The sequence below is a fragment of the Filicampus tigris genome, chromosome 19 (assembly GCF_054856515.1).
Source record: "Filicampus tigris isolate MCC_2025a chromosome 19, RoL_Ftig_1.0, whole genome shotgun sequence".
NCBI lineage: Eukaryota > Metazoa > Chordata > Actinopteri > Syngnathiformes > Syngnathidae > Filicampus > Filicampus tigris.
The window spans coordinates 13,126,011-13,148,552 of NC_141235.1; the positions used below are offsets into that span (position 1 = coordinate 13,126,011).

The 22,542-nt window shown below is 38.4% G+C and overlaps 1 protein-coding gene across 2 annotated transcripts in view; it reads left to right on the forward strand.

Annotated features, from left to right (window-relative positions):
* The window catches only part of jmjd1cb (jumonji domain containing 1Cb), a 121,732-nt gene that overhangs the window by 63,283 nt on the left and 35,907 nt on the right, over positions 1 to 22,542 (forward strand). Inside the window, exons 2-3 of one of the 2 annotated variants that reach the window (XM_086016628.1) lie at positions 644 to 841; positions 21,319 to 21,432. In XM_086016628.1, the coding sequence (XP_085872754.1) occupies positions 644 to 841; positions 21,319 to 21,432 (312 nt within the window). Of the gene's footprint in view, positions 1 to 643; positions 842 to 15,067; positions 15,330 to 21,318; positions 21,433 to 22,542 lie in introns of those variants that run through there. The other variant, XM_086016629.1, reaches the window with a different exon arrangement.

Genomic DNA, 22,542 nt, shown 5'->3' on the forward strand with positions numbered 1-22,542 from the left:
TTCATGAATGCTTCTGAAAAATCCGCAATGCACTAAGTTGAAGCGAAAGTTGAAGCGCGAAGTAGCGAGGGATCACTGTATTGCGAGGGAGGGAGGGAGGGAAGGAAGGAGCGGGTCTTCTTTTTATGTTGTATTTTGTTTTTATTGTATAGCACTTTGAGTTGCATTTTTATGTGAGAAAAGTGCCATATAAATAAAATTAAATTTGTTCATTTTCCTAAATAATCAGTGATTTTCATTTAACATTTTTGATAATCAAGGATTATATTTATTTCTGTGATAAGGGTTCTACTGTTTATTAAATGATTAATATTGTTTGGTTGGCGTGGACTGAGTCATTGTCACTGGTTTAAATGAGGATAACCTTTCCATTATGCCACTGGTTGCCATCAGTAATTATTTTCATGATGCAGTTTCATTCTTTGGATAGTTAAACTATTTCTGGAAATCTGATGATTTTTTTCTCCAAAAGTCGACATATTTTGTCCTTCTACATCATTCACACTTTGTTTATTTCAAAACTCTATCAGGATTAGTGTAATTTAGGTCATGTTGCCACTACGTTAATTGATGTTGCCATTAAGGATTTCAAATGTCATAAGTTTTGTTCGTGATGTTGAACTATTTGTGTTGTGTATTCCAGGTATACGTGGAATTCGATGACCAGGAATGGGAGAAGAGAGAGTGGGTGAAGGTCTATGACGATTTCCAGCTGTTTCTACTCGAGCACCAGCTGGTCTGGGCCAAGAGAAAGGAAGGAGCAGGAGGAGCAGGAGCAGGTGGAGGAGTAGGTGGCCTGCTGCAGGGAATCAAGGCTAAACACATACAGTGGCCTGCCCTGGTAAGAACTTTGTTTGCTATTTATAGAAATGACACAGCCACCGCAACAGGCAGCGTTATGAGCAAAGCTCCCCCTGGCTCTGCATATTTTACCACTTTAGCATATCTGCAAACTTTGAAGGATGTTTTAAATTGTATTATTTGCATTTCCAGGAGCATTGTTTATCTTCATTGTGAGTGGTTGTCTTGGAAAGTGGCGGCCTTGCCCTATCATGATTTACATTTGGTTAGTAGAGCCTAGGGAGTATGGGTCTATAGAAATGGTCTGCTGATAGCATGATTCCAAGATGTTTTCTTTGAACGTCGATGTTGGTGTTTTAGCTGAGCAATAATCATGTTTTAACTTGTTCTTATACAGTAGATGATGAAAAACACAGGAGTGTGTTATTATATTATTAAATGCAGGACTGCTTGCTCACAGACACATTTTCAGAAATAGACACCAAAGGATTTACTTGGTTGTTACACTTTTTTTTTTTTTTTATGGTTGTTTTCGCCAGACTCTTCCAATGTAATTGTTCCCTTGTTCGTCTGATCACTGCTACACAGCTGCTATTGCCATAGAAACAGCAAATCAAAATCCAACACCTACACCAATAGATGAAAACTTGACTCAAAAGAGAAAAAGGCTTACAAATACCTCCTTGAGGGAGATGATCAAACGCCTTTCTCTGCGGTCATTAAGCTTACGGTATGTATAGACTGGTTGGGCAAACTCCCTTGCATGTTCTAGGAACCTGCTGAGGGTGTGGAGTAGGTCAACTCTTCCATGGCCAGGACAAAAAAAAACATTGATCCTCCTGAATCTGAGGTTCAACTTCCAAATAGACACGCCTCTTCAGAGCACCCGAATGGATCTTACCTTTGAGGTTGAAGCATGTGATCCCCTGTAGTGCTGAACCCATTAAGGACGGGAGCGCATAACCGCGTTTCCACCACTAGAGCCGGGAGCGCTGTTGCGTCCTTCAAGCTGGGAGAGCGGATACGTCTGTCTTTTTTTTAATCCAATTCTCTGTCTCTTAGCCGATTTAATGCATCAGAATATACACGCGACGGTGTCGCGAGACCGTGGAGGATGTTGCGGAATTTTTTCGAGCCGTAGGCTAATGGCGGACGCCGTCGATCGCCGGGAGCTCTGAAATAAGTAACGGCAGTGATATATAGACGACGCGCTTGTGGACTTTGAACCAGTGGCACCAGTTGAACGTGATATGATATGGTTTGTAGACAATGACGATATTGACGTCTTTGTAACAGAATAGAGGATGGTAATCACCACTCGATTTTTTATTTAAATTAAAAAAGTCCATTATGGAGCTACGATTCACTCAAACCCCAATTTGATTTGATTTTCAGTTTCCGATTTTCGATTCGATTTGTTTAAAAACGCTACCATGCTTGTCTCTGTACGCTAGTGTGGTGCTGCAGCCATCCACAAAAAGAATACGTAATGATGTTTGGCGCAAGCTTGTCAAGTAGAGCTGCCAAAAATGATTATTTTGCTAGTCGACAATCACCAACAGTAGTCGTGATTAGTTGACTAATCGGATCATTTGTAAATTGTAGCATAATTGCACCATTGACCATCGGTAGCTTACAGCTTCAATTCTTTAAGATATGTGATTGTTAGATGATTTTTTTTTGTCCACTGCTCACCTTGCCTCTACCGACTTAAGGGTTTGCCCGTGGCAGAATGATGAGAGCTACTATTTCCCAGTTGTTGCTGCTTGAATGTGTTCAATATGTCATGGAATTGTGTACTTGTCTTTTAGAGAAGTGTATGTGTGTTGTTTCTTGTGCTCAAATAAAAGCAAGGACATCGGTATCTGATGTGGATCACTTGTAGGTACACAAATGGTATTTTAAAAAAATGGATAAAGAACACCATCCATGTGGCTCCCAAGAAAAACCTAACAATATAATATTTAAGTCTCAAAAACGCTTTATGCTTAAAGTTTTTTTTGTGTGTGCTGGTTGTTTTAGTGTTGTTGTTTTTTTTGCCGGCCAATCACTTCAGAAGCAGCACTGCTCTACACTGAACTGCACTGGACAACACACACACACCCCCCCACACACACACCCACACCCCCCCCAACTCATTCATATGCACAATCACACATACATACACAATCATCGAAAAACAAGATGCACAGATGTGTCAGGTTAAAGTTTGTCATTTATCAAGGGTTAATATTTCACTTCTGATATTTTAATGTTACGACTATCACTCTCAGTGTATTTGGCAAAACATGGTTTCTTTTGCCATTTACGTTGACACACTCAATGTTAAAATGTATGTTGGTTTTCTTCTTTGTCTCTTTAATCTGTGTTATTTATTTGCATGCGTGCGTGTGTGTTTGTGTGCATCCGTGCACACGTGTGAGTTTGAGTAGGAAATTAACTCTTGTGGGGATTTCCTGCCAAATGGCTGATAAGGTGTACAGTAACCAAGTTGAATTCAATTCTTTCCATTGCAAAATCCAAACTTGTAGCTCTAGTTTTAACTAATTAAATAATAATTTCCATTATAGGCGTTTCATTAAAGCTTGGCAGTCAGAATTGTTCCAAGAATTAGTCAATGTACTGTACATTTGGTTTAGCAACATTATGGGGGTCCAGTTGTTTGCATTGGCACCTGGCAGCAAGGTTCTGGTCTCAACATTGCCGGTTGGCAAAGCTTTTCTTTTTAAAATGTACACCCTCTCTCTGTGCTTGAGTGGGTCTTTTCATATAAATTCCAAACATATGCAAGGTTATTAGATGACTATAAATGATCCCATACGTAGTATGAATTTCAGGAGGGATCGGTTCAGTGAACTGGTGATCAGTCCAGAGTCTCAAAGTCAGTTGGGATAAGCTTAAATTTCCCCACCACCCTGGGATAAGCAGCACAGATGATGAATGGAGTCCGCTGATAGTGTAGTGGTACACACGCCTGAGTTGTGTGCGGGCAGCGTGGGATCGATTCCCGCTCAGTGACAGTGTCTATGTGTGCCCTGCGACTGGCTGGCGACCAGTTCGGGGTGTAGTCTGCCTTCGCCCATTGACGGCTGGGATAGGCTCCGGCAATTCCCCGCGACCCTGTATAGGATAAGCGCTTTGGAAGATGACATGACATGGCATGACATGATGAATGGATGCATACTTAAATGTTTAGATTTTTGTGCTAGTCACCAATGGTGTGGTGGTACTTTGACCTGATTTCGGTGTGCACAGCGCGGGGTCAGTTCCCACTACGTAACGGTGTGAATGTAAATCTGAATGATTGTCTGTCTCTATATGTGCTCTGCGACTCACTGGCGACCAATTCAGGGTGTAGTCTGCCTTTTGCTCGAAATGGGCTGGGATAGGCTCCAGCATCCCGTGACCCAAAACGGGTAAAGTAGTGTGGAGGATGGATGGATGGATGGATTTTTGTGCAACCTAACAGAAACACTTAAGCGGTACTAACAACCCAAACATATTTTTTGCAAGAATATGTTCTATGCAGGCCCAACATGGCATTCTGATTAATATTGTGTTTTTGAAATATGAGTTAAGTAGCAAAATGTACCCGTTTTTGGCCATCTCAGAGGGTGGCCATTTTGCTACTTCTATCGACTGAAAATGACATCACAGATGCTCAGGGCTCAGATAATAACCAATCCTGGCTCAGCTTGAGAAAACAGGTAGAGCTAGGGCTGCTCGATTATGAAAAAAATATTAATCACGATTATTTTGTTGATAATTGGAATCACGATTATGCAAACGGTTATTTATTTTTTGCTACAAAACAAGAACAGGTTTAAACATGTAAAAAATATTAAGACCAAATTCTTTGAAACACTATAATTTAAGGTTGTTTTGTACCCAACAACATTTATTAATTTTTTTATTTATTTTTTATTTAAAGTGCAAATGTATAAATTAAAGTATGGTTTCCTTGTATAAATAAACAAGTTAACTTTCTATGCACTTATAAATTGCCAAAGTAGTAAACTGCTTGGAGTAAAATGCCAATTTTGACAGAATAAAAGATGCTATTCATCTATACATTTAGACCTTTGTCTCGAGCATTTTTTGTTTTGTTTTTAAAGTAATATTTATACATAGTAAACAAAGTTAAAGTAATTTGCTTCTGATAAATTATAAATTTAATATGCTGATTGGGTCTAATCTAAATGTTGACTGTTACATACTAGTACGTAATCTATACAATACTTCTAAATTACAGTAGGCCATATATAAAGTGTAGTACAATATAATGACCAATAATATGTTTGCAAATTGCATTTGAAGCAATTTGAAGCAAAAATGAACACAAAAAAATGGACTTCATATTATAGACCACACAAGAAATGTAACTTAAGTCACAGCAATAATGTTGAGCATGGTTTCTATTTTTGTGCTAGGTAAAGTAGTGTATATTTGCATAAGATGTGTCATTTAAAATAAATCCCTCATGCTGATTGCGAAGTGGAGTCTGTGCCCTAAACATTTGGAAGCCTTGTCCGGGCAATACATTCTGTTATCTTTTTGTGTCTCTCCGATGTTGATGGGTGGGGGTTGCTGCATACAGTGTTTCAACGGCTGAGATTTGCCAAATCTAACTGGGTTTGTTTTCTTACTTTGGTGTATCATAACAAAACCAAACGATGGTTGAATAGATTCGTTGCGATGCAGAGACAACTTGCACTTTATACTTCTTTGCTCGCCGTCTTCCACGGCAAACCCAAAATGTAACCAAAATAAGCGATTTCGACTTGCCTTGCTTGTTTACAAGTCGTTCCTGTGGCGGGTCTTGTGCCATTTTTAGGTCTGTTACTCTGTTAAAACGTTGAGTAGGCGCGTGTGCATTGTGACTTGCGGGGTGCGGGATGGCTGGCTGGCTGGCTGGCTGGCTGGCTGGCTGGCTAGCTGGTTAGCTAGCTAGCTAGATTGGAGAGCGGCGGAGTAACTCATGTGCACATGCCTTAAAACAACTCAAAATTAGTATTAATAATCGTTCTTTTACGATTATGCCAATTTTGTAATCGTGGAGTGTAATAATCGAAATCGTAATTGAATTTCAATTAATTGCACAGCCCTAGGTAGAGCTGTGATTGGTCCTTACCTGAGCCCTGAGTAACTGATGTCATTTTCAGTCGACAGAAGTGACAAAATGGCTGGCCCCAGAGATGGCTAAAAATGGGTGGCTTAATTCATATTCCACAAACCCAGTGTTTATCAGAATGCCTTGTTTAAACTAGTGGGCCTGCATAGAACATATTATGTAAAAAAATATGTTTGGGTTGACTTCCCTTTTAAGTTAACTACTTTTTACGTTTGTAACCCGCGAGCTAAGGAGCTAGCAAGCTATTGCTCTCGCAGGCCAATGAGCTTGATCAACTGCAGTGGGGTAGTCCAGTACATCACCACGTCGCTCTGTGTTGTTTTGTGTGGGTGTCCACACACTTAAGAGAAATTTGACTGTTTATTAAACACAGCGGCACACGTTTTTCCATTCCACCACACTGAATGAATATGTTTGACTGACAGGTGAAGGTTGAGCAGGGTATTATTCCAGTTTCTTCTGTGGACACGCCCACACCTTCCTACAGTTGGAAGGCTTGCTCTATTTTTCATGACTTAAGAGCCTTTATATACTTTTGTATTTGTTGTTCATTCAAATTGGCAGGCTTAACAGTTCTCTCTATCTCTCTGTCACACACTCACACAGTGACTCAGCCTTCCTACTCACACATTCACTTTCACTCACCAGTCTGTTCTTCTCTTCAGTCAGTGTGTAACATGTGGCCTGTGTTGACACATTATCCACCTACATACGCTCTCACTGATATGCAAACAAACCTGATTACACTTCTCCTGTAAGGATAGCTCTTGACACACAGAATGTGATATAACATTCTGATAACACGCAAATTGTAGTATTAGTCATTTATTTTAATTACTGTCCAGAAGGATAATAATTATCGTAGTACAACCACAAAAATAAATACATTTTTATATAGTGATAGACCAATATGTTTTCTTTGTCCGATACCGATTATTCGTAGTCAAGGAGGCCGGTAACTGATATTTAAAGCCGATATTTATTTTCAGTAAAAAGTAAAATAATGGCATCAAATTTTTTTTTTTTTTTTTAAATGCTTAACTTTGTTTAAAGGTATTTAAGCATGTGTTTATTGGTTCGCATAATGTCTTTTTTTTTTTGACAATAAACATCTTTTGCGTACAATTCTAACAAAATTCAGGGAGCTCCCAGAGTCAAAATTGCACTTATCTTTGTTTTGATTTCAAACAAAAACAAAAAGGTGCAGAATGTTGCAAGGGTCAGTAGAATCTTTTAGAAAGTTAACTGAAAAATTGCATGAATAGTTCCTTGAAGTTAAGACAGTTTTAAATTGATTTATTATCGGCCATCAGATTTTTTAAAAAGGCCAGCACCGATATTTGTCGAAAAGCAGAATATCACTGGCAATAATCGGCACGGATAATAATTGGTCCATCCCCTAATTTTATGTAATAGACCAACAGAAAGTGGTGCATAATTGTGAAGTGGAAAGAAAATGATGAATGGTTTGCAATTGCAAACGTTTTCAGACCTCTTTACTCTGATACCACCTAAATAAAATCCACTACAACCAATTGTCTTCAGAAATCAGAATTTGTAAATACAGTTTACTTGTGTGATTATTATTTCAGTGTAAATACAGATTTTCTGTGAAGAGCCTTGAGGCGGATGAGAGAAAATTAGTGAACAAACAGGCCCACAAAGCCATAGGAACACACCAGGCAGGTCAGGGACAAAGTTGTGGAGACACAGAAAACCTATGGAAGGGCATACTCTGGTCAGATGATACCAAAAAAAGGGTTTTGGGCTTAAATGCAAGACACAATATGTGGCGGACAAAATCAACACTGCTTACACGTTGAACATGTCATCCCTACTTTGAATTATGAGGAGGCAGCATCGTGCTTTTATTGGTTAGTTAATTAGAATCTTGATGGAAGCTGAAAACCTGTTTGAGTCGACAAAAGGCGAAAGTGGTTCACCTACCAGCAGGACAACGACACTAAAGCTAAACATAGGCTTTATGTTCAGTCTTTAGTGTATGTTTAGGGCTATTATGAAATGGTTGAATGCATATTCATGTGCCAAAATGGCCCATTCAAAGTTTAGACCCTTTGTAAATCTTATTGACAATCTGTGGCGAGATTTGAAAATTACTGCTGACACATGCTCATCATCCAATCTAATTGAGCTATTTTTCAAAAGAGAATGTGTACTAATTTTAGTTTCGACAGTTGCAAAGCTGGTCGCGGCATACGCCCAAAATACTTTCAGACTAATGGCAGGTAGATAAGGAACTCATCCCTTTTGAGAATGTGTGGAGCATTCTTAAAAAAAAAAAAATCTTGAGGATGGACGGACCGTAGTATACAACCAGAACGCTGCCAATGGAGGATTGTTAAGGTGACAATAAGCCTTCTATGTTCACATAACAACTTGAATGCTCAAATTATTTTTTTTAAATCAGTTTTAGAATGACAAATACTTTACTTCTGATTTTTTTTTTTTTACAACCACTTTATGGTTGTTGTTTTTTTAATAGTTGTACTTGATTTGGAACAATATTCCCTAGAGCTGTGCAATTAATCAAAATTAAATTATGATTATTAAACTACATGATTACAAAATTGTTATAATCGTGAAAATGATTACTAATATGCATTTATATCCAACGGACTATGTTTGTTTACACAAGGAAATTATACTTGAATTTGTACATGTGCACCTTTTTTTTAATTTTATTATAATTAATTTTATAAATTGTTTGGTCCCAAAAGGAACTTACATAATTATAGTGTGCCACAGAAATGTATTTTCTTTATATATTTTTTTACATATAAACATTTTCTTGTTTTAAAATAAATGATTGTTTGAAAAATCGTGATTTTAATTATCACCAAAATAACCGTGATTGATATTTTTTTTCATAATCAAGCAGCCCTACTGTTCTGGTTGCTAAAAGCACAGATGGTTGGTCTGGAGGACATTTCTACAAGGTGGCAGCTGGGGGCCACCTTTGGTTAATGTTTTGCTCCTTTAAACCCAGAACACCGCAGAGAGAGAGAGAGAGAGAGAGAGAGAGAGAGAGAGAGAGAGAGAGAGAGAGAGAGAGAGAGAGAGAGAGAGAGAGAGAGAGATTACAGCTCTGATCCACATATTACATCATTTCTCTGCAAGCATTGAGCTGTGGGTTAAATCATTAGAGAAGCTCAGTGCAGACTCCCATCAATGACACAATTTGAATCCCAATAAGCATACAACACCCAAGGGTACAGGAGAGTGTTTAAACTTGAGTCTGGGAAGGAGTGTTTACATCATTCTTTATGATTAGGCGTGTTCTTTTTGCTATAATTCAGGTATATGGAGGTGGGAATCCGCCTCCTATGATTGGTGAAGTTCTTTTCCTTCAAAGTGACCTGGATCTGCAATCAGTTGCATCATAACTCAGTAACTAACCCTTGACAACCAGCGTTGCATTGTTGATTTACTTTTTCAATTGTTTTAAGTATTTTTTTTATTTTGTAGTATATGCTGAGTAGCTGTAGACCCACTCTGCCACGTAAAGTAAAAGGTGCCCTTTTTTTTCCTGACTCCTCAAACCATTTGGGTGAACGTAAAGATTGACAGCTCACCTGGGAAAAGTAAGACCTGCGGGCCGCATCCCACCCTTGCAGTCTTTAAGAAATAAAAAAACAAAAACAAAAAAAGTATGTGCTTGCTTATATTTTGATGTGCACGCGTCAGCAGTATAAGTGACCAAGAGCAGCAACTTGTCTTCAATGTTGCCAATTTGGAGATTGTTGCTGTATTTAGTGACTTCTCTAACATTTCTGTAACTACATTTTTCATGAAATGTAGTCTCTCACATGTTCTCTGAAACTTATACCTATTAAAGTTTCAGAGATATTTTTAATTTAATTTTTTTTTTTTAGCAACAATAAGGAGTCTAGGCATTCATACCCTCAGATATTCAAGATAGTAGGGCTGCGGGATATGACTAAAAAGTACATCATGATCCAACTATTGCATATTGGTTGAAATTAATATGTATGTATTATTATTTTTTTTTTTACTATTGAAAATAAGGACCTGAAAAAAAGTATGAATTTAGGTGATTTTATTCCTATTTATTTTTTAGGTAATTGTATTCCTATTTATTTATTTATTATTGTTAAGAGGTCAACGCAACTACGAAAAAGTCAAATAAGGTTGTCGGGTTATCGTGGGCATTTTCTATTGATATCAATCACGTGTCTATCACGATACATATTGATATTAAATTAACAACCCAGCCCTACATTAGAGACATGTATCAAAGCTTGTTCGCATCAGAGGTGGGTACATGTTTAAATTTTGCCGGTCCGTCATTATTTCAAGCCAAACCAAAACTGTAATCAGTAGTCAGTCACTCTGTCATCGTTATTTTAATCATGCTTCCATCATTGCTAAATTACAGTTCATAACCCCTATTTTACATCCGTCAGATAATCTTTTTAGAATTTTCGTGAAGTAAGCAGTCACATTAAAACGGTTAATCACAAACAACCTGAAGCAAAAGATCACTTGATGCCATTGCCACCATTGTTGAGGCTATGTTACGTTAAGAAGTCAAGCCCCTTCTTGATATCCTTCGCGTTACTAATGGTGCCCATTTAGAGATGTATTAAAAAGATCGATATATTTTGTCACGATTTCAGCAGATTTGTCTATTAATTTGCATTTGTAATACATGTGTTAAATTGTGGAGAGACTTTACTGACACTATTCATAGTCTTTATCCAGTTTTATTGATCCACCAGTACGCAGTTTAAACTCATCCCTCTACTGAATGACTGAAGAAATGAAACTGTGTCCGTGTTGCTACGATGACATGAGACAGTATATATGGCGTCTGGATGTGGAGAATTCAGATTTATGCGTTATCTTCTTTCATTTGCATGACATTAGCTAAATAATGAATGCAAAATAACACAGAGGCAATGACTTACATTAGTCAATGGAATTAAAATGTCACAAGGATTTTCTGTACATGAACTTTGCCACACTAAATAATCTTTAATTTATTTAGATGTGGTCTGATCTCTGTGTTTTTCGAAATAGAATAAATGGAAAAAAGGATGACAAAGAAAAACGAGGGAGTCTTTTCTTTTGGCTTGTCTATGGTGTCTACAGACCACGTTACCTAGCAACAGTGGCCGTCTTTAATACGAAATATGACACTCACACTCACAAGTATCAGCAGAGATCTTTGTCATCTGGTCACTGGCTCGACTATCAAGAAAACAAGAGTGGTCACATGCATGTGCCATCATCTGAAGCCTTTTTTTCATAGAAAGCTGCTTCTATCAATCTACTCTGTCATTGAAGTTTCTATAGCAACGCTTGCTTAACGCATCGTTACGTTCCATTGAAGTAGCTGATGGAATACAAACACAGATGGGTTGAGCGAGTCGTGCCTTGGTCATGAGTTACTTCGACAGAGATGAGACCAGTACTATAGTTTTGTTGAAAGTGGGTCAATGACTATGATAACACTCCACCTCCTCCGCCAAGCATGTGCTCTGTCTCTCCTTGTATCGTCTCCCCCTGAGCAGATGGAGCCTTGCTAGTGTAATCTCCTGCCGATCTGTGTGTGCATGTTTAATTATAGCTTACCTTTATGTCGGCAAGAACAGCACAAAATAATTCATCTCCTAGGCACCGGCAATTTTACCTGGACTAGTGTATGTTTACATGACGACTTCATACAAATCTGAATGTTTTCTGTGGTTTTGAAAAATGTCATGTTCAGACGACAAAGTTGTCAAAACGATCCTTGCACACTGGTTTGCATGCCGCGCAAGTACTGCGTTCGTCAATTATCATTGGCCTGTGACTAAAGTGACCATGGCCGATGGGTATATGTTGGAAATGATTCATAATTATTAATCAAATTGTATTATGCACACTTTGGTACATTCTATGAATTTGCATTATATGTGCATGATGCTCTTCATTTATTTACTTAAATGAACAGCTTGATAATTTTCACATTGACCGACAAACCTTCACCGTGTATTGACAATATTAGAGACCCTGTTGTGTCATGGAAATACAGTAATTACCAGAGGCAGGCATTCCGTCTCACCGTCTCTGACCGTGAACCAGTCTGTCTGTCCGTCACTGATGGATGCCCATTTTGCTGACGTTAGACTATAGACGGGAAACATCAAATAAAAAAAAGACGAACTAAGCATAGAGAGAAATTGATTTTTGTCCATATTGTGTAATCATCACTAACCAGATCAAGTCCCAATGGACCTCACAGTCCATTATTGACGGACGTCTGTTTTGTTGAAGAAAGACGGAGACTCAACCTAGACTGCACTGACTGTATATCATGAGAATCATATGTTCCTCAGGCTGACAAAAAATAGTAAGAAGCAATAATGAGGCTTTGAATACAAAGACAGTTTAACAGAGAAGTCCTTGTGATACCTTTCTATTTTTATTTTTGGAAAGAGTAAGGTTAGGAGGTTGTGAAATGGTATTTTGCTGCCCCCCACACTCCATTTCAAAATGTGGCAGTAATGCACAAAAAGTTGTTTGCCAACCCCAAAAGACAGAAGAAGAAAAAGACAAATTTGAAGAAATAAAACATTCTTTTAATATTTTAATGGGTAAATTATTTCAGTTTCCACAAGGAAGAGGAATCATTTTCATCAACCAGCATTTTGCTTTTGGCAATAATGTGACACGGGATTCTGGTTAAGGTAAGCAAAACTTTAAAGTAAAACTTTTAAGAGTTAAAGCGACAGCAGGCTACCGCTTACAGGTCAATAGATTGGCAAAAAATGTAGGCATTTGTTGGACATCAGTTGGACCTTTTTTTTTTTTCCGGATTGACGATCGTCAGACTGACGAACCTTTGATGTTTACTGACGGAAGTGCGGTTAAAATAACATGGCGGACTGACCGACAAACGATTACAGTTTGGTTCGGCTTGAAAAATAGACAGATTGACGGATGACGGACCGACTTTAGTAAAATGGCCACCTCTGGCAATTCCAATAACGCATGCGTTAATCAAACTGACGATCACCCTTGTTGATATGAGTAACTGGTTTTGCTGAAGTAGTTTTTACAGTTATGATAATAAAAATATTTTCACGTGAGTTGTCTGATTTGTATGAAGCAACATGTTCCATCATAAACAGATTCACAAGCACCATTTCAAATAGCTTGTGATCGCTGGGCTTTTGATTGCTTTTATATCTGTAATGTCACCCTCTTGTACTTGAAAGTGTCCTAATCACAATGAGCATTAGCATAATTTGCAACTACAAAGAATATCTGCCCCCTTGACAGTAGCGTGTCAGAGTGACATTGGACTTCTAGAACTGAAATTGTTGTGTCCTGTTTTATGCTTTTGTTACATTATACATTGACTGGATATGTTGATATCAAGCAGACTTCTCATCTCTGTGACCTCCAGACAGTGACGTATTTTTAAAATAACAAACCCTGCAGCTGGAGGGGAAACATTGTCAAATGTAAGACTGCAACAACAATGTCATAAAACCGATCATTTAAAGTGTTGGTAATGAATATCATTGTCGATTCTTTGTGTTTCGCGATTATTACGTCAGCTACCCGCTGCATCGTGCTTTTATCACAACGCTATCTCTACGGTATCACAACACGAGTTGATGGGGCACTGCACACCCATATAACAGACGAGCAGAGCCCAGCATAGGAGTGAGTCACTGCAGATTCCTGCTTTACTGCATTCCATTTTGAAGGGAGGCAAAATAATGGTAATCTCTCTTGGTGCAGGTGTTTATAAATTATTCAGTTTGATAAATATGAAAAGTTCAATAAATGTACATTAACGTTAGCTTGTTAATGACATTGGAGAGAGAGAGCACGCTCCACTCCCAGTAATTTCCAAATGCAGTCTATAGTGTTGCACCGGATACAAAACCGGATTTTTCGGTGTCTAAAATGGCCCGATACCATTTTTTTTATCACCGGTATTAAAAAAAAAAAAAAGCCTTTGTGGGCTTTTAGTGAACAAAATTAAATGAGCACATGTGCAACGTTTGGTTGATCTTTTCAAAATAAGATTTTTAGCCTAATCCTCTTGTGTTTGTCGTCCCCCAACGAGACGAAACTCTGCCGATTCTCACAACATTCTCCCATCGTCCGGGGTGCCTGTTGAAAACATTGCTCTTCGTCACCACTGGTTCAACTTTTTTGGGTTGTTAGCACAACCGCCAACTAGGGATATAGCGAGTATCGGCCGGGCTGATTATCAGGGGCGATATTGTGCATTTTGACGAATATCGGCAACTGCCTTTTAAAAAAATCTGATGCCCGATAATAAATCAATTAAAAACTGTTGAAATCAAAACAAACATATGTGAAAGTTTAAGTTTTTTGTCATTTTGAAATTTTGGAGCACTTCATTTGCTGTAGAAAACTATATGGAGCTATTTTTCAAGTTTTCATTTAAGAATGCTGACGACCCTGGGTGCTCTCTGAACTTTTTGTTAAAATTTTATAACAAAGATGTGTATTGTCAAAAATTTACAGTAATAATAATACACGCAAATGTGAAAAATTGTCCGAAGTAACAAAGTAGAGTTTTCTTTTTTTTTCAGATTTTGATTCAAATGTTTTCTTTTTTACGAAAAATTTATATCGGCTCCACATATCGGTTATCGGTCGCCTTGACTACCAATAATCGGTATCGGCCCTTAAAAAAACATCGGCCTATCTCTACCACCAAAAAATCCCCAAGCTGTGCAAGATATTTTTACATGCTATGGTGGCTTATGATTATTTAGAAAAAGAAACGCTCAAATGAAAGCTGTTGCAACAAATGGCTCACTTCGACTTCCAGTGTCTTACAGGAAGTCGCGCCCATAATTGTTTCGACATCAGAGCCCTTAGGAATAAGGTGGATAAGTCGATGAATAGAGGCTAGTAGAAATTGGAGTAGTGAAGGCTGAATGATAGAACACTGAGGCAGTGGGACAAAGTGAAAGAGAGAGAGTCATCGAATGTGGTGAGTAAGAGAGCAAGCCAGCAGAGGGGAAGTATGTGTTGTTGGCCAAACCTTGCTTCGGTCCCTCCCTCTCCCTCTCCTCTCTCTCGCTGTCTCTCTCTCCCTCTCATTCCCTCTCTTGCTCCTTGCGTCAGCAGCCGTTAAAATGTCGGCTCTATAGCTTGTCCTCTGCTTCAGTTTTTCTCCCTCTCCGCCATCTGTCTTTTTTTTTTTTAAACCATAAGAGGAAACCACTTTTTTTTTTCTTCCTCTGCCTTTTATACCCTCATCACCCCGTCTTGTATTTCTGCTTCTCTCTTTTGCTTAGTGGAAAGGCTTTGGTGTTTTTCCAAGGTTCTTTCTTCACAGCCATTGCTTCTTGATGTTGTTTGAAGACGAAGGAGAGAGGTAATCTGCTGGTTTTGGTTCCTTTGCCATAGATCGCAGTCTTCTTTTAAGTCACTGGAATTTAAACCATGTCACACAATAATGGATTAAAATAACCCGTTTCCAAGGATAGACTTTACAGTATCGGTGTGCCATTTAGCAAAAACTCTCTACAGAGAAATTATGACATAACCAAAATGTGAGTTGTTTTACTTCTTGTTTTCATTCTGTATGTGCATTTACGCAATGCTGATGCTGTATAAAAAGGGGATTTTCTGTAGAAGTGCGACTCAAATTTAATTGACAACCTTCATGTATCGACTGTAATCCCACAAATATAAATAATAGATGTTCAAAAAAAGTATACACATGTACATACATACAGTGCGCATCCAAATCATACGCCCTATATTAAGAAATGCATAATTAAAGTTAGTTAACATCATACATGGTTTGTGATGTATTAGTTTATTATTCATCAACAGATCTGACAGTGAGTCACCACGGTTAGAAGTCATGTCAATTCATGTAAATGATGAAAATGATGAATGGATCATATATAGGGCTCGTACCAGTAGTTAATTGTTCTTTAAAGAATGCGTTACTGGTATGTTAATTAGTCTATTAATTTGTAAATGATTGGCTGGTGCTGCTTCTTGGACTTCTGGGCCCTCACCACAATTAATAGGTACATATTGTATCTTTTCTATATTACAGAATAATAATTTGAAATTAGTGTTGATATCTGCATGTGGCGCTGCATGTTCGAATCAAATTTAGTTTTCAAGTGGGTATGAACACACAGGTACTTTATCAATCTGCTTAAAAATATGTTTGCGCCTTAATTCTTATCATTGTGGAATTTTTGTCCGTCCTGGTGTTAGAGGGTCAAAGCTATTGTTTTGTTTGTGTAACACTAGTTATTTAAAAAGCCTGACTAGAACCCGTCCATGGCAAAAAATAACAGTCACTCACCTTGGCACATAAAGACTCTTTGCGATGTGTACCGTGCGAGTCTATCGCAGTTTGAGGCTTCTCATCCAATATCTTGTGCCTTATCACTTTTTTATATCCAGAAAAAGATGGAGTGACAGTCAAGGAAAATGCAGGTTGTTTCAGGAATACAGGGGACGTGGGGGAGAATAAGATGAAAAAAATGAGGATCTATTGAAAAGTGAGGCTCGCTCCGATTCATTTGAATATAACTAGCGTTGTATACACGCCACTCACGTATATTACAAATACAATATGTGTACTGTATGTACTGTATTTCTGTCATTTGGAGGCACGTGGTGGGCGGCTGTGTCTCGCTCGCTTATAACCTGGAAATTGATATTTCGCCTGTGTGAAAGCGTCCGTGCATTTTGATTGGCCGTAATTTGCGTATTCGTATTTTGAATTGAGACTCTGCCACTTGTGAAATCTTATGGCTGACCACCGCACTCTGCACGAGTGCAGTGGAGTTCCGCCACACCGCTCAGTGTGCGGCGGCACTTACATCACATGGAATGGTTGCCTGTAAGTATTTTTTTTTGTAGACATCTTTTAGGCTCATTTAAGTTCCTCTTCTCTCTGACCACATGGTGTGAACCATGTATTATGTGCAGTGCAGTACTATGGTATTTAATGTGTGCATTTATTTCCTTGTGTGTCTGTGAGAGACACAGCAGCTGTGTTTTGACAACTCTGTGGTCATTTAGTATCAGAGCAATAAGCAGATTACAGTACAACCTGTGCATGTGTGTGTCATGGAAAGCAGCTGTTTTACTGTGACCCACATAGAGAATGCCCATTAATTCACTTCTCTCTCCAGTCTGCCACACGTCATCTACATGTTATTTTTACTTCAGAAAGGAAAAACTATAATTATGATCAACTACCAAGGACACTTGTCTGAATAGTTTTTTTACATCATGACTGTCTACATCCTGAACATGCGCTACCTTCACGTAATGTGTCTCAGGGGTGTTTCCTGTTTTCTTGTAAATGACCTCAGATACTCTTGTGATGTTGATGTGTTAAAACAACAGACTATCTCCAAAAAACAAACTATATTTTGAAGTTGAGATTAAAAAAAAAAAAAAAACAAGTCTCCATGCACAACAGTTACTTTAGTCATATTCTGTGTTGAAAATGCGCAGTAATAATAATTGAGGACGGAGAAAATGATGAATCATATGGGTGGGTTGTTGAGTAGAGTAGAATTATCACTGAAGTTCTCTTAAAACTCAAAATTGTTTTTCTCGTCAACATATGAATACTAAAAAGCAGGGTAGTGAGTAACAGTGTTTCATAAAAACATTCATCCCTGTTCCAAAGGTCCCAAACACTATTGATGTTCTGGAAATGGACATTGTAGATGTCATCAAGAATACATGACTTTAGACTACTGCTATACAAAATGCAGTAACATATGAACTCCCTGGACTAAACTGTGGACTGGAAATATCTGTTGACAGACAGAAATAGAGTCGCAGACACAAACACACACATAGAACCACCATGTTTTGTTGAATGCACAACATGACACTGCCTCCCATGGGTGTATGAAGGCGGGGTCACAGCGGTCATGTTTCCCTCCTCTCATCGCTCCATGACAGACCGACCTTGTTATGTAACCATAAAATCATAGCTACAGCCATCCTTCGCTACACATACTCAGAAATTGACAGTCCAACCCTCAGATTTTTACTCCTCCTAAGTGATGTAATGCGACAGAAACATTCAAATGAGCAACTGAATCTGACTATCGCCACAAATATGAAATGTCTGAAGATAATATACGGTATATATAAGTTGACTTTATTTAAAAGATATATAATACAAACTAGGGCTGTGCAATTAATCGAAATTCAATTACAATTACAGTTATTACACTCCACGATTACAAAATTCGCATAATCGTAAAAAACGAATTATAATATGCATTTATATCCAACGCACTGTTTACACAAGGAAAAACCATACATGAATTTATACATTTGCACTGTTTTTAAAATGTTATAATAACACATTTTATCAATTTAGTTTGGTCCAAAAGGAACTTACATGATTATAGTGTTTCAAAGAAATGTATTTGTCATTACATTTTTTATGTTGAAACATTTTCCTTCTACACAATAACATAGCAATCAATAAAAGTAGAAATACACCCCAGTACGAAATTGAAGAGCATACAGACACATGAAGTGCATTGCGAAACTAAGCAAGCTAGTGCTCATGTTTACACCCGACAATGTGCTACCGCGTCTCGGTAATCAGCTGCCTGAAACTAACCCGGTATAGCTCCCCTCTAACGTCAATTCACAAATGATTTATATAAATGCACCTAGCAACCAATGAAACTCGAAATACACCATAACGTGACCCTAGCGCAAAATCAAAACGGTCGGTAGGTTAACCCTTAGCGAATGCCGTCATGTTACAGACACCGGCGAATTTTTGAAATCCAAATTTGGTTAATCATCAATTGCAGGACCTCTTTCTTTAATGAGTCTATTTCTACTTTTAACTTAATGCGTCATAACAAGTAATGTCACAATCACAAGGGCGTTAAACGCTCTTCTGTTTACATGCAAGAACTGGATAGGCGCCTCCCACCAGTTGAGAGTGACGTGACATATGCATGCAATATATGTCAGTATGTATAAAGTTATTCATCAAATGCTATAATGTAATAATGTAATGTACAGTAAATAATGCAATGTTTTGATCACTCCTTGATGTTGTCATGTCATGTAACGCATGATGAGATGTCACTTCCGTACAGTGACGAGCAGTCTGCGAATGTGGGGGAGTTCTGACACCACAAATTTACACTTGATGCTGTTTTAAGTGGAATGAAAATAAAATAAAATCTGAACACTGTTCGCTTTGCAGATGAAAGGATGATTGTTTGTGATTGTCTTTCCAGCCCGGCCCGCAATTTGGAGTAACGTGTAAATATTAGACAGTATGTATAAAGTGTTGACGTGTTTCTTTCTTATGTATTACATTGAATGCACAAAAAAAGTGTTGAACCACCAAATCATGTTTATTTTCTTTATGTGGGCAAATGCATTTGGGATAAATTATACATTTGGATCCATAATAAAATAGAAATAATGCCACAGCAAAAGACAAATAATCAAATTTCCCATTGCGATAATTCAACCTCATTAAACCCCCCCCACACACACACACACACGCGCCCAGCCATAATGCTATGAACCGGTGAAAAGTGTATGTGCCAAAACCAGAGGTGTGCTTTGTCTAAAACGGCACACCTGTTTTCTGAGGCTGGGCTATGATTGGTCGTTATCTGAGCCATGAGGGTGTGTGACAGAAGTGACAAAATGGCCGCCCCCAGAGATGGCTAAAAACGCGTGGATTTTGTTGCTTAACTCATATTGCACAAACACAATATTAATCACAATGCCATATTTAGACCACTCGATTTAAAAAAAAAAAGAAAAACAAGAAAATAGTGCTTCTCTTGCTCTGACACGTTATTTTTGCATCTTCGATTGAAACAGTAAATAACAATAAATTCTGCCTGTGTGAAAGCCACATGTCTAAGATCTTTAATTCTATTGGAATTATGTTTCTGTCTGCTACAGGGGCTGAGATATTAATCATTTTGTAAGTGTTGAATTTCTGGGAGAACTTCAGGTTTTCAAGAGTAATTCCAAAGGCGACCTTAGGTTTTGGGGAGCTGTTGAGAAAGGCGCTTTAGGCCTTAATGGGTTATGTATGGTTTCTTACCCCAAAATACAATTTATTGATTTAAAATTACTGTTAATTACTAGTTGTTAAAAACTGAGTTTGGTTTGCTTGTCATTTATAATGGATTTACCGTGTAGCTGTGAAAAGAAAATGGAGATGCTTGTGCTGTGTGCTCTCTGATTGATGGACTGTGTGTATAAAATATGCAGCATCAAAGTGGAGTGTACTGCCTTTGAACTTTCAGACTTCCTCTTTTCATTCATTTATTCATCACTCTGGAGCTCCCGATTCCCATCCAGCCTTCTTGCTGTGACTCTTCATGCCTCCATTTGTGCTTTTCTTGTTTTTGAGAGAAGTAATTTTTATTATGGCGGCCTATTCATATTATTTAGAGATGTAATTTCTACTATGGCCAGTGACATCTATTTCATATTACTTAAAATGACATTGGTCTACAATGACTTTATCACTGTGTCTTCTTAAGTCCTCATTCTCATAAAATTGCTACTTAGTTTTTGTTATGGCTGCCTCAAACGATTATTTTGCTCGTAGTTGCGATTAGTCGACTAATCTGATCATACAGTATGTAATTCGCGCAAATCGCACCAGCAAGCAGCTGCTCTTGTATAACCATCATTAGCTTGCATCTTGAATTCCTTAAGGTATGTATAAATTAATAATAAAGGCAAGATGATAGTACATTCAACTTTTATTCAACTTTGCAGCTAGTACCAGCATTGCTGTACCGGCCTGATGAACGCTCGTTTTGTTTACGATTGACGAATGATGGGACACTTTTTAAATAATTAACGGACTAAGCACAGACCAAAGTGGATTTTCGTCTGTCAGAGTAATCGTCACGAACCGCGTCAGTCCGTCAATGACAGATGCACCTTTTGCTTTATGTGGTTTTTTTTTTTTTGGGTGGGGTCAGGGGGCGGACTGAAGGACCTGTCGGACGTAATTAACGGACTGACTGACCAACTACAAATTACACTTCGGTTCGGCCTGGAAAATGGCGGACTGACGAATGACGGACCATCAAAATTTTGTAAAATACCCACCTCTGCGGATTACCACTATTGCGCAAATATGTGGCAGACAGGTATACAGCCAGCGGGAGAAGCAGGAGACACGGAAGGTTCAACAGAAAAACAACACGTCATAAATAAACGACTCATAGACTATTAAAATTAATTTTTGGATCGTCAACGTCATCGTGACTTGTCAACTAATCTTGGCAGCCCTAATTGTTATTTGATTGGTGACCAAAGTGTGTTTTTTTTTTTCTTTTCTTCCTGTGCAGGCGTTTAAGCCAGTGGTGGGTAAGAGCCTGTTGTCACCAGTAACAGCAGTGGAATTCTTACTAGACCGACATCTGGACTTCCTATCTGACCATTCAGCCTACCAACCATACCAGGTAAATAATCACTAAACAATGAATTGCTAATTGACATACTCATCATCATCATATTACCATTTTATGGTCAGCGTGCAACTCGATTGAATGGTATTGTGTTGCATTGATATTCTGCCAGTTTATTGGTCACAACTGTTTTTGAAACCAATTTATTTTAAGGATATAAAGACCTTTTTATTACATGGGTGTGTTGTCATGTCACGAAGCGGAAGTGGCCGCAACGGCTATTTTTCAGCACTCAAAATACATTCACACAGGAATGACAGCACAAATCTCAGGCAAGTTGTTTATTTTATCTCTGCAGTATGTCTGCAAAATTGTCAGCAGTGAAATCTGGCGATTGATTGTAAAGGGAAAGAAAATATGACTCTCGAAGGGAGTCCAGTCCGCGTTTGACCACACTTTTGGATAACCACCCATATACAAGTCGCACCTGAGTATAAGTAGCAGGACCGGCTGGCCAAACTATGAAAAAAAGTGTGACTTTTAGTCTGAAAAATATAATGATACTGATAGCCACCATAAAGCATAGTCCTTCACTTTCAGTCACACGAGCAATGACTGCAGCAATCTTAAGTAAAGGAAAATGGGACTTTTACTCTCTTCATGACACATTCAGGCTCACACTTACACACACATTTAAGCAGCAGGCCGGGTTGACCCCTTCAACAGTGACTTCATTGTACAGTTTATGCCAAACAGATTGTCGCCCCCTCCCTCGTAATTCCTCGCTCCAGTCTTCCTGACCAACTGGAAAAACAGAGAGGGGAGTGGCCACAGTTTCATTGCTGTGTGTGTTTGAGTGTGTGACAGAGAGAGTGAGCAAGAGAAGGACTGTTTTTACAGCTCTGGGGGGTTCAAAGGTCTCAGAATAGGCAGCTCTGTGTAGTGGGCAGCGATTTAGCAAGAGGAGAGTGAGTGTGTGCGTGCATGCATGTGATGTGAGAGTGAGCAAATGGGGGTAGAGAATACAAACTCTTACTGCTGACTCAATAATTTAACCAAGCACGCACGCGCGCACACACAAGTAGAGTTGAGAAACAGACCCCAAAGTATGTACGTATTATATTTTTCCTCTGTTCCGAGCAGCTGTTTTCAATTTGTCAGTAC